Below are 12932 nucleotides of genomic sequence, written 5' to 3'. Positions count from 1 at the left end.
AACAGATTGACTCAGTAAGGTTGCAGTCATACCACAGGTCATACCGTAGGACTATGACGCGATGCGTCGGTGCAGCGTGGTATTTCGTCGCTCGAATCCGTGCGGTGATAGAGCTAAATTGCTAATTGGAATTTTACACATAATAATGCTATTAGAAAAATAAATGAGAATTTATTAAGCCTATGAGTAATTTATTTTAATATAATTTGTAAGTAAACCGTTAATGAACATAAGAAAGCAAATATTAATGAAAATACTTTTCGCCGTGATGCATTTATTGATATTAAACTATCTATGATACATAATAGACATAGCTTCGATCTAAACACCTTGGATCTGAATATTTCAAGTTACTATAATACTTTACAGACTAATATTCAATTTAGTATAATAAAATCGACATAGGTATTATTTTTGCTTTTAAACCTAACTTCTCATCTTTGAAGATGAGATGAGATCTTCGAAGATGAGAAGAGTGAACAAAATTACAGTTATCTATACAGGGTGGAAACGATAAGTGATCTCACTCGATTATTTCTAAACTATACAAGATATCCAAAAACTAGTTACTGATCCTGAAAGTGCTTCACGAGCTCTATCCAACGGTACCAATAATAGGTTACAAAATAAACTGGATCTATCTGTAAATTCAATGTTTCCAGCCTCCATACATTTAGTAAAACCACATGATATTAAAAATATACAAGATATCTAAAAACTGGTTACTGATCCTAAAAGTACTTCACGAGCTCTATCCAACGGTACCAATAATAAGTTATAAAATAAACTGAATCTATCCGAAAATTCAATGTTTCCAACTTCCATACAATTACTACTGCCACAGTCATGGCACTCATGTCTTGATAATATTATAGCAAGTAAAGCCTAAAGCCAATGTTTTGCATGAATAATTTTAAATAAGAATGCAATTTACGAGTTAATTTTAAGTGTTTATTATTTAAAATGAAAAAAATAACACTTCTAATATTGTGTGGCTAGCATAGTGGCATACATTTAGTATGGAGGCTGAAAACATTGAATTTTTGGATAGATCCAGTTAACTCTGTAACCTATTACTGATATCGTTTGAAAGAGCTCGTGAAACACTTTCAGGATCAGTAATCAGTTTGTCGATATCTTGTGTAGTTTAGAAATAATCTAATGAGATCACTTATCGTTTCCACCCTGTATTGGTGTTCGTCTAATTTATTGTAGGCGCTTGCATGTAGGTACTCTCAAAAGCTTAATTCATTCTAACATACCAGTTCATGAAAAACAAGACGCAGTTGGATTAATTCTATTTTACAGATTCGGCGACATAAAAATGTAGAGTTTTTTTATGATAACGTTATTTCTCTTGACATATATGAATGTACAAAATGCCACAACAATTAATTTACAACATTTTTTACTTTCCACTTTCCAGTCTTAGTACAATGCTTGTACACTAAAAGTTACTCTCAGATATTCAAATAATACGTGTAGTAAGTACATGATTTCACTAAAATAGTAATCAGAAACTAAAGTATGTAGTCGCTGCGTGCTTTAAAGTTTAAGTAAAAAAAGATTTGAGTTGAATGGAAGGATACGGTCTGATTATCAACAAACAAACAACTATCGACTGATATTGTATACTTATAGTATTCAAAACAACGATGATTTATATGTTTTTATGAAAAACGTCGTAAAACACAGTTCTTGCCAACATGATGACGTGCAGGAACAAATTGCCGACGTCCTATAATGATACAGAAAGCAGAAAATGTATAATTAGACCAACAAGATTAGAGGTCAAGCGGATCTTCTCGACCTTGCGGGGGATGCTATAAGAATCTTACAAGCATCAAAGTAGTTTGAGGCTCGTATAATTTGTTTTTCTAAAAAGTTTGAATTTAATGCGAGGTATATTACAAACATCCGGCTATAAATTATGAATAACGATGTGCCCAGAAGGCTTACTTGATTTAGGAGCTTTTTAAAATTTTATTCCCACAAAAATGACGGATTTGAGTCTAGGGCCTGTAGTATCATGTTAGTGTTTGAATAAATTTTAAGAATAGTCTTAGAGGCGACTATAAGTGTCAATAGATCTCTTATTTTAAAGGTATTACAGATGTTGGAAATCTCTACACCTAGATTTAACTAACTGTGAACTTGAGAATCCCAGGTAGGATCTACCCACTGGAAACTATTTTAGATCTTGCATTTCTGGCTTTAATCAACTCTTCCACGCAACATTGATCTTTACAACCCGATTTTAAGGTGCAACACCTACCAGTTAAAACGGGAAAATCATTCGCCTTGCATGTGTGGGTGGTTAATTGCACACCTCAAGAACTTTCTGTTTCAAGAGAGTTTATAGTCACAACTACGAAATTACAACGGGGTAGAGTAATATTTTGAGTAAAATGCATACTAATGCATTAACGTAGTCATAACAAAGGTTATTACGGTGACAAATGGACAAAGACAAAAGCAATACCAACATTTTGTATTTAAAGCGGAATTTTCTGGGAAAACTTTTCGTCGTCAACAGATAATTATTTAAAACATGATAGGGAAGTACCTTGTGTTTTTAATATGTACTTAATTTATAATGTAACCTGTAATAAGTAATTTAAAAACTGCATCTTCACTGTCTACCTAACTATTAATTTATCATAATATTTTTGTCCATTATAATATAGTGATAACATACTCAACATGTAATTTTAAGCTTTACCACATTTACAACCAATTCATGTGACATTCATATCTCTTTAAAAATGTAAACACTCCGTTATTGCCGAATCCTTTTAACCTTAAAATAATGTTGTCATAGAACGTGCGTGGAAAACGACTTATCCGTGTTTGAAACACGTGAAGTAGTAAAATATGAGCGAAATAATGTTTATACCGCTGGGCGGGTGGGCGCGGGGGGCTTGGGCGGGCGGAGGCGCTCGCGGCCGCGCTGGGCAGTGCGCGCCCGCCCAGGTCCGACACTCGACGTCGGCTCGTCAACGAAACAACACAACCCTATTATTATACGACCGTTATTTTAATCGGTAAGACACCACTGATTCTGCCCAGTGTTACGTCTAAGCATCTAAGGGCTGTGCCAAAAGTGTAATCGAAGGGCGATTCGCCCGCCGCGCGCGATTTCACGAGTGCCTATCGCCGTCTACCGTCCCACTCTGTTGTTGCGCAAGTATCGTCTGTCTCGCTCGGCTGGCTCAGGCCACCACCTGATATCTAGTTCGCATTTTCGCGGGTGTTTAGCCGCGATAAGGTGGCATCTTGACCGGGTAACATTGCTTCAGCACGTAAGTTACAACAATGTTATTGACAGTGCCCGTGAAGATAATCTACATGCCTTTCAGTGGAATGTCAACAAAAAATATTTGATTTCATTAAGTCATATTTATTAAGTAACAAATTTTTTGACACCCCTACGCATATGATTTAAAAGTGTAAAGACGCCTTAAACGCTTGTGTGCCTGAAATATTTTTATGCGGGTAATGGACATAAGATTGCAGTTTCAGGACATACTGCATCTTCATCAATTAACTATCACTTTTTTTTAAATATTTATTTATAATCTATTTAGATTGTGACAATTAATCAGTAAGCCTTAATTTAAAATCTCTTGTTGTGACATTGAGTAAAACTAACTACATTACAAAAAGTGGCATGAGTCGTGTGTGTAATCATCTGATATTCCGTTCCCTTGTCACAGTGTGTCCTAGGTCTAGCATGTTCCACCCTACCTACGAAGCATGGCTTATGCCTGAGACACCGAGAGTGCATCCTCGTGCCCCAGGACGACAATACTGGGAATGCTGTGAATTCGATCCGAGCAGCCGCGCGCTATTTTAGTCCACACGTCCCGCGCCAAATTTGCAATCCCGCCAAATCGACGCGCCTACGTATTTTTGTAACAGTTTCTCAATAGCACAACCTTTTTTCACACCGTTTCTAACGCCAAAATAGATGACCAGGTTATTATAGAGTGCAGAAGGATATATGGCAAAACATATTTGACATTGGCCTTCGATCTTGACCCGAATTAAGTGATGATAAAAATCATACACATCGGAAACTGTCGGCTCATAGCAGATTTATTGATAATGTTGTTTGGCCCGGTGGTCGTTAGTGTTTATGAACATCAATCTTAAATTCATTAGGTGTTGGAAGCAAGTCTTATTAAATGATACATTTAACACCAACTGTTAATAAATTAAAATGATTTGGTATACACACGAGTATAATATCTTGATTTAGATTCGATCAAGTCAAGATAGTCAAAACAAACTGAAAGTTAGTTTTCAGTCCATAAAAATAAAATTTCAGCATTTATTAAACCATTATTAGTTTTGCAGTTGTAAAATGGATTTAATATTTATTGATTTTCGAATTTCCTCATTGAAAGAAATATGTTAACATTTCGATTCGAAGACATCAACAATAACAACATATTACAATAACAACATATTATTATTGTTATTGTATAATTTATTACGAATCTCTTTTTTTAAATTCCAAACTGAAATGTTGACCACCTGAAACAAATATGTTTAATCTAAACGATTATTAATTTCATAACTGCATGAATCACCGAGCATTCCGGCGATCTAGAGTGCATGCGAGTTGCGCGCGCATATCTCGTCAGGCTCAACTCGAACCTGACGAATAGCCCTCGAAATACGGCTGACGCCTCTGACGCACATCAGACACCAATAAACATTATACAACCCAGCATTTAACTCACAACGGAAATATTACATCACTCTAGAAAAATCAGCGTGGGTGTAAGTTTACCATTAGTATAGTTTACATCATAAGTCCTGAAAACGCGAAAATAGATAGGTACGTGAATCTTGCTTCAACAGCGCTGTATGTTTTACAAGTTAAAGTTTCGATAACTAAATCACGACATCCTAACCACCACACCAGCTCCAACTCTAAACTGCTATATAATTGGAGTACCTCGAATCACAACCCCTATAAAACTTTCAGCAAACGATAGGAAACTTTTAAGTTCTCGTGTCGAAACTCCTGAAATAACGCGAGGCCGAGTCGTAAACCCTCATTAGTTTGTCTTCGCATACTTGAGACCTTACGTAATTAGAAATTGCGGCAGGCCGCTGACTTATCCACGGTGAAACTCGCAACAAGGTCGCGTGTAAATCGAAAATAGCTGAGCGGTGAGCAGACATTCGTAAAAACGGGCGTTTTCAAGTTTCTGTCGGACAGCGGCGCTGGCGCAGCGCCAAGATCACGGGCCATTCGACACGACGCAGCCACCGAGGCGGCTATTTGTGGGCTGCTGCTAACGCTGCATACGTCATTGCTCTATTTACGAGGGACGCGCACGCTATTGTACTCAATTATGTCACCTGGACATACTTTTTGTACGCAAATACTCCCGTATTCAAGGTTACCAACGACAGATCCAAAACATTACGCGCTGCCGGCACTTTCCTTAGATGCTACAAAGTCTTTGATGCCTTTTTGATTATGTTGATAAGTAGATAGAGCTACAACGATTATAATTTTGTTACAGAACACGAGCTCGACATAAACCGCCAAAATGTTTAAAAGTCATTTAGAAATGATTGGCAGAAACGAGACGCCATCAAAGAAAGCCAGATTCTGGCAATCTTTCGTGCGATCTCTAAAAGGTAAGATATTCAGAATTCGGAAATTAATTTAACTTGAACTTTCTGGTTGCAATCAAAAAATGTCCCATGAAATAAATGAAACTCTAAATCGATACGAATAGGCATAAACTCTACCTCACCAAACCCCCAACGCTTCACAGGATCTGAAGACATCAGGGCCGAGGAGAGATACAGGCCCACGCGCCGCAGCGTGTTCCCCGAACTCCTGTCCTCCTCCTACCCCTACAGCAAGTCGATCTACGACGACCCCATCGCCGCGGCCGAGAGGATCACCGTCCCCGGCTACCGCTACCTGCCCGTCCACCGCGAGGTCTACGGCTACTCCCCACGCCCCATCTACGCTCACAACTACTCGCGCTCCCTCGACCGGTACCGGCCAGGTTTGTAAGCCAGCGATACTCACACAAACACACACGCTTGCTCTTGTCAATCACAAATTGGACGACCCTAAGTTTCTTTAGAATAGTGATCTCAACGGGATCGTTTAGCATTGATTTAGTTTATCCCTACTGAAAGAGCTTGAGCTCTCAAGCTAGTTAGCAAGTAAAGAGACGAAGATGAAGATGTGAACTAGATATTGAGCAATGAAACGTGTCTGATTGCTAGACCTAGTTTGCTAATTAATTAAATATGATGTTAATCGTCAACATTTACTCGTAGCAACTTTATCTACAGCTACAAACTTTTAATCTAATCTGACAGGAGATCGAACAATAGTGTCTGTCTTGTCCAAACAGAATTAGATCGAGGCGTTGAAAGATCGCGAGTGCACCTTTACTTTGATTGACAAGAGCACCTCACAGACATCATCTGGCACACAACGACTTGTTTCTTTGTTTACTTACAATAATTTACAGTTGCAGCTTATAAATTGCCTTGTATAACGGATAGGCACACTTACACTTATATCCTAACCATTTGTAGATATTTAAAACATCACCGCTACATTGTATAATACACACAAACTTGTTAACATTTAATGATATAAATTAATGCTTTACCGCTATGTTACTAAATTGTCTCAGGTGTCAAAGTACTGCTAGGTTTGTTAGTAACCTTAATAGACTGTATTAGTTTTCAATTGTTTCAGCAGAAAAGGCCGGGGGGCAGTCTAAAAAATAAACGAATTTAAAAATACCTTACCTACTAAAAACGATGCAATTATATTGTTGCATTTTTTGCAACTTTTCTGCAAATCGCTTAATTTCTGTATCTGCAATATGGCAAAACATCTTTCATTCACAATCACAGTAGGAAAATGAACATCTTGTAAAATATACCATAGTCAACATCAAATCTATATGACTGTTCTTGTATTATATTACTTTGTATTAAAGATTTTTTAATATAAATAAATACTTCGAAAGCTTTTGTTGTCGTGTAGCCTGTCATAAGCTCGGAGATGTAGCAAGGATCAATCGATCTAACATTACATGGAGTGACGCTCATAAACACATTAAAATATCGACTCTACGATGTTTTTAATCTCGGAAAACATTTCGTCGTATTGTATGTAATGTTATTTGTGTATTATTAAGATTTTCATTATATTTTTTCTGTTATTTTACGTATTCGTGATCACAACTTCAGTTCGTTGAGTTCATATTATACCATAATTATTGCTTTGACTTAGGACGTAGAAATATTTATTTGTTACAGTAAATCTATTAGTTTCAATGTTGTTGCTTGCGCAAGTTCGACTTATTTCACTTGTAATCATCGCCAATAATCGCATGATCATTCGATAGAAGTCACCTCTGATATATCAGGCCATCACACTGTATATTCCATGGATGTTACGTCGACTTCACTGTAATATAAACCAATCTTCTAGCATCTGTCAGGTGACACGTTATTGTTATTTATTTTATTCCCCTTTAATATTCAATTCATAATGAAGCCTTAACTTACGTTTATAATATTTTGTCAAGCCTTTCCGGGATATTAATGACGAGGTGAGTTCTATAATGCGCTGTATTTATACTGTCTCTAATTTCATTTCATTTTGAATAAAGCTTTTGCTCTGCTCTCCTAATCCACTACTAACATCACAATATCAGAATTATTTCCGTGTTTGTACTAATTCCTTTTGAAAAGGCCCACCAAATATTTCTATTGACCAATTTCAGTAAAATTCCTACAGAAAGGAGAAAGAATATGAAACTGTCGATCTTTTTGTGATTGTCCTTGCAATGATTCAGTGGACGAATCGTGCGTTCTCGTGTCTGTGACGCTTTGTGACTTTGGATTGTTTTCGTGCAGTATACCACGTGCCCAGGCGCGTGCGACGTGGCGTGGACCCCTTCGACGCGCACAAGGCGTGGCAGGACCACCTGGACAGGCTGGCCGCCATCGACCGCCTGTACCCCTCTCGCTACGGCCTCTACCTGAAGGACAGGGCCTACCCCATCACCGACCTGAGCGCACCCATCACCGAACCCAAGAGCCTAAAAGGCATCGAATATGAGCCCGACAACAAGCCGCACTGGGGAACAGGTAAATACTAACACGTCCACATGCACGATACTAGTGTAAGTTACCTTTAAGCAGTGCTGCGGTTGGCCAGTTCGTCTGCTACGGGCAAGCCGCGAGGTCTCCTGCGGTGTCTCAGCTAGACCGCTTGTTTTGTAACTCACGAAACGGTGAATCTCAGCATTTAAGTGGTCCATGTTATCAGTTGGCTATGGAGAAATTCTGATTCTGTATAATTTGACTTGTTTAATTGTAAAAATTCGTATCAGAACATTCCAGAAGATGCATATAACATGGAACCTGAAATTCAGGATATCATTTACCTGTCAGGTTCATACTAAAATGAACCTGATTTGTGTGGTATGAAAATCCAAATTTTTGAATAGTCTACCATCTTTTAAGTCAAGTAATTACATTTAAATTCACATAACTACATTGGAATCTATTTTGTATATTATAAGATCATGTAATTATTAAATACTGTAAAGACCTTGTAATATATTTATTGTCAAAATTCAAAATTATTTGTTATGTGTGTACATAACGTACTTTAAGTTAATATATTTGGCATAATTAAAACTAGTCATTAATTTATTATCATTGTAAACAACCCAGAAACATATCTGAAAATAGAGTAGCATCGCCATAAGATTGTATAATGTTTTATATTGGTATTTTATACACTATTACATACTCCATAATAATACTTGATAGTACAAACTTTTACACTGAACTAACATAACTTACGTATTTTTTATATTAAAACAAACATAAAAGTCCAATCGGTGTTTTGATTTAGTAGAGTAGAACCTCTCTAATTCATTTATTTATAAATAAATTATGTGTCCGCTATAATGTTACATTGAAATTATGATTACGATGATGATGAGGTGTTGATTTTATTATTACGATATGTAATGCAAAATGCATGACATGCATTGTACATACTATGCAAGCAGCATTAACTGCAAACGCACTCGACGTTACCATCAACGCCCAAGAACACTACACTCCATTCCACACACAAGTAGAGTCGTGTCAATATTGAAAAGGTTACGCTTGAGGGTCCCCTGTTGTTTAATTTTGAGCTTGGTACTGAATATGAGACTTGTAATGAAGGAGCGTGGCCATCGAAGATATCGGACGTGTTCAAAACCGACCCATTTTTCGCGGAAGCCGAAAGATGGTCAGATTTTGACCGCTCACTCCGAGGGAAGTCCCCAACTCCAGTGAAGCCGAGAATAAGCCAACCTCGCGACTGCGAGGTGGCGTTTGATGCCGACGGTAAGGGCAACAGACCCCTTCCCTCTATCTTCGTCTCGACCCTCTGTTCTCCTGGTGCTATATAAATTGCCACTATATCTTGTTACCAACCCATAAACAAAGTACCCGTTTAGTTCTGTCTTCTCACAGTGTGCAGAGTTCACTTGACAATAATATTATTTGTAGCTAGTTCTGTGATTTCTGTAAAGTCTATTTGGGAATAGCTTTTCCTGGCGTGAATAAGAACCTGACATCTTCATTCACTACACCTCACTTCTAGTTAGTTTAACAAAAATATTGTTCTGTTCTGTACTCAACGAGTGTACGTGTTCTTTATCATAGACTGCATAAAACCGCATGTGCATTGCTTGCTTGGTGAATTTTAACACTATAAATACTTATTTGAATAAAATGAAAAGTCTTTTCATATAAATTTGTACATTTATGATTAAAATATCAATTTGATTAAAACATGTGTGCTTTCGCTGAATAGTTTTGATTTTATTACTGAAAAATGAAGTTTTTATTAGCCTTTCCTTCAAGACAAAGTAGCGGTTTGTGAAAGAATCAATTGCGAGGTCGGTTCGCGGAGAGAAGCAATTACAGGACAAAAAGAAGTCGAAACGAAGCGATCACGAAGTTGAATCTATCACGAATGTAACTTTGTTTAGAGGTGCTGAATAATTTGTTTTGAAGATTATAGAGAGTACCTAATTTTGAGTGTGCTCTTAAATAAAATCAAAACTAGAGCCTAACTGGTATTGTTCGTTGCGCTTTCATACTTGTTGTACAACGCCATGCCGATCGCTTTTCGCTTCCCTTTGTTCGGGCGATGACGAAGACCAGAGAGGCATTTGTGTCTGTTGACCGCGTTCTAACTAGCAGTTGTGGCAGGTGCTCCGCTGTACACCGCCGGCGGGCTCAGGCGCAGGCCTTGGGCCGACATTTTCAACCCGAGCCCGTCCCTGCCGATCTCGGCCATCACTCGGGACCCCTTCTGGTACGACTGGCCGGAGCTCAAGCCCCTCGCGCGATGGGACCGCAGCCCCTCTTACATCCGCGACTCCTACCTGTCGCCAGTCAAACGCACCTTCCTTTGGGACAAGCACCCGATCAGACCTCTAGGTTAGTCGGCGCTGTATATTATGCCAACTATCACTACGGCTTTATTCACGAGCTGTACAATGAGCTTGCAATCCGATCACGATTTCAATTAACAGAAAGCTCTAACAGTTACTTGTGGATAATATGTGATATGATAATGATGTTCTAATTACGGCAGATTTAATGGTGGCTGACGCGCTCACCGTGGATGACCTAAGCAAGACTTTACCGTTCATGCGTAGTCTATAAAATGCAAATATCCAGGTACCGACTCTACGTTCCTCACGTAGATAGAGTCCCTTTTGATATCAGCACATATCCTATGCATTTTGTAGAGTTAAATACGGTTGTTGTCACAGGATGAATGGAATTGCCGTCGTTTGGCTGAAAATATGTTTGTAGTTTAATTTGTTAATGTCGATCCATGTGACAACAGCCTAATTCATGGCACCACATCCTCATTTCAAGTATCGTATTTTATTATCTCAATGCATCTACTTTTAGTGTTAAAGAATGTTTGAAACCTTTTTCAAAATCTTAGAAATAGCCATTAATAGAAATAGCATTTCTACACTTTATAGAAAAATTTAGGAGGTTCATATCGTCATCTTTGCATTAAAATAATACTCCTAAACACCACATTACTTAATTAAGCACGGAATTCACGGAATGGAGACGACTCATTACCAATATTGACATAAATTCATGAATGAAAATATTATTAATTTTTACATAAGTAATTTACTCATACACTGACCCATGATGCAACCTCTACATAAGCACAAACCATTATGAATTCACAACTAATGAAAATAATTTTTAACTTATTCTATTACCAACTTTTTATTGATTTTCGACACGTTACTATTATCCATTTTATTATTTAACTTATAAGAAGAAAGTTATTTAATAAAAATGGCTTTACAAAAGTAATCTAATGAGGTGATAAAAATTAAGGATTATAGTTATAGTATTTATTTTTACCTCGATATTGATTTATCTATTGCACTATTTTCTAAGTTTTTCCGGTCGGAGATCTAGTATACGAAAAAAAGGAATTGAATACATTACCTACACTTCTATGATTTTATGGAGTATGTAAATTAAGCGGAGCATAATATGAATAATTCAAACTACGAGTATATCCAAATAATATAAATAACATTAATTCATTGCGCATATTTATTTACTAAAGATTACTTCATTTAATTTCCTTCAGATGTTGTAATTTGAAGAATAATATTTTATGATGAACTTCAGTTAAAATCATAAATTAAATATTGTCTGTCTTTCCATCAGGTAGTTGCAGACCGTAGTTTGTGCTTCTTCATCTAATGCTTTATTTTTCTTTTCAGCTGCTGCTTTTTAAGGGCCTGACTTCGAACTCATTTTATTTTAAGTAATGAACATCTTTCTACCTAATTTATTATTTTATAAACATTCGTCTGTTAACTTTGACTATGTTAATAAAGGATGATTAAATAAAGAAACAGTTAATAATGGACATTATTAAAAAGGTTTTCACCGAAGATCTCTAAAGACTGCAATAACATAGTCACTGCCGCGGAAATGAATACTTGTTACAAATTTTGTTTATATTAAAACATTTTTATGTATTCCAAAAAAGAAAAAAATCAATAAAATCAGAAAACCACGTGTTCTATTTTATTTAAATACCATCTGCCGTTGCCTAAGAATGCTACGAATGGTCTATAATGCGGCTATGAAAAGTGCAAACGCTATTATCATAGGTGTAAGTACCTATACTATTATGTACTACGAGAATATATTAATCTTTTCTTTATTATACATTTTCATATAACAGTAGTTAGAGACTACAACAACAGTTGTATTACAATAGTTACCAAGTATTACAATGTAATTAATTGGTCTTTAAAATACCTATATAGTTAGTTAGGCACTGAGACAAAATTATGTATCTCTTGCGTTTCATTCATAATGGGCTATTTCTTCGAGAAGTAAGTTGGTAGAATGTCTACGTGGCGCTACAACGTCTACGATCGATCGTAGTCAAGTAATTTTTCATTTTTCACGTTAAAATTGTTAAAATAAATGCCGTCCCTAGAAAGACTACGCCGTAGTCGCGTAGTCACAGCTGCTAACGCCATCTGTACGCTCGGCGACAATATTTACTTTCTTGCTGTTCGTCTACGTCAGTCTTTCCCAAAGTGGGCGATAACGCCCCCTTGTGGGCGCTGCAGGCTTAAAGGGGGGCGGTAAGAGACCCAGAAAAAAAAATCGGGACGTTGTCTAGAGGCTTGGGAGGCGTCATTTACTAGGAGGACTCTTAGACACCGACTGAGCTCGACTCTTGACTACAATAATTAACTTTAAAAAAAAAAACCAACTTCAAATGCGTGAACACAAAAAAAAACTAAAAATTAAAAATATTGCGTATAAAAAAGTTCATC

The 12932-nt window shown here is 37.0% G+C and overlaps 1 protein-coding gene across 8 annotated transcripts; it reads left to right on the top strand.

Annotated features, from left to right (window-relative positions):
• Positions 1-2909: 2909 nt before the first annotated feature.
• Positions 2910-12154, top strand: Mf (myofilin). 8 transcript variants are annotated; one of them, XM_028300695.1, is made up of 8 exons: positions 2910-3044; positions 5544-5661; positions 5802-6041; positions 7924-8157; positions 9253-9417; positions 10291-10521; positions 10679-10764; positions 11856-12153. In XM_028300695.1, the coding sequence occupies exons 2-7, from the start codon at positions 5571-5573 to the stop codon at positions 10747-10749; spliced, it is 1032 nt and encodes a 343-aa protein (XP_028156496.1). In that variant the 5' UTR covers positions 2910-3044; positions 5544-5570; the 3' UTR covers positions 10750-10764; positions 11856-12153. The 8 variants fall into 8 exon arrangements, with proteins under 8 accessions (XP_028156496.1, XP_028156498.1, XP_028156499.1 ...); XM_028300696.1 differs by lacking the exon at positions 2910-3044 and adding an exon at positions 3150-3302; XM_028300697.1 differs by lacking the exon at positions 10679-10764 and having other exon boundaries at positions 11856-12154.
• Positions 12155-12932: the final 778 nt, after the last annotated feature.

This window comes from Ostrinia furnacalis, unplaced genomic scaffold (assembly GCF_004193835.3).
Source record: "Ostrinia furnacalis isolate ACB-3 unplaced genomic scaffold, ASM419383v2 OfSCF0780, whole genome shotgun sequence".
NCBI classification, from domain to species: domain Eukaryota; kingdom Metazoa; phylum Arthropoda; class Insecta; order Lepidoptera; family Crambidae; genus Ostrinia; species Ostrinia furnacalis.
This window is presented reverse-complemented; position numbering and strand designations above follow the sequence as displayed.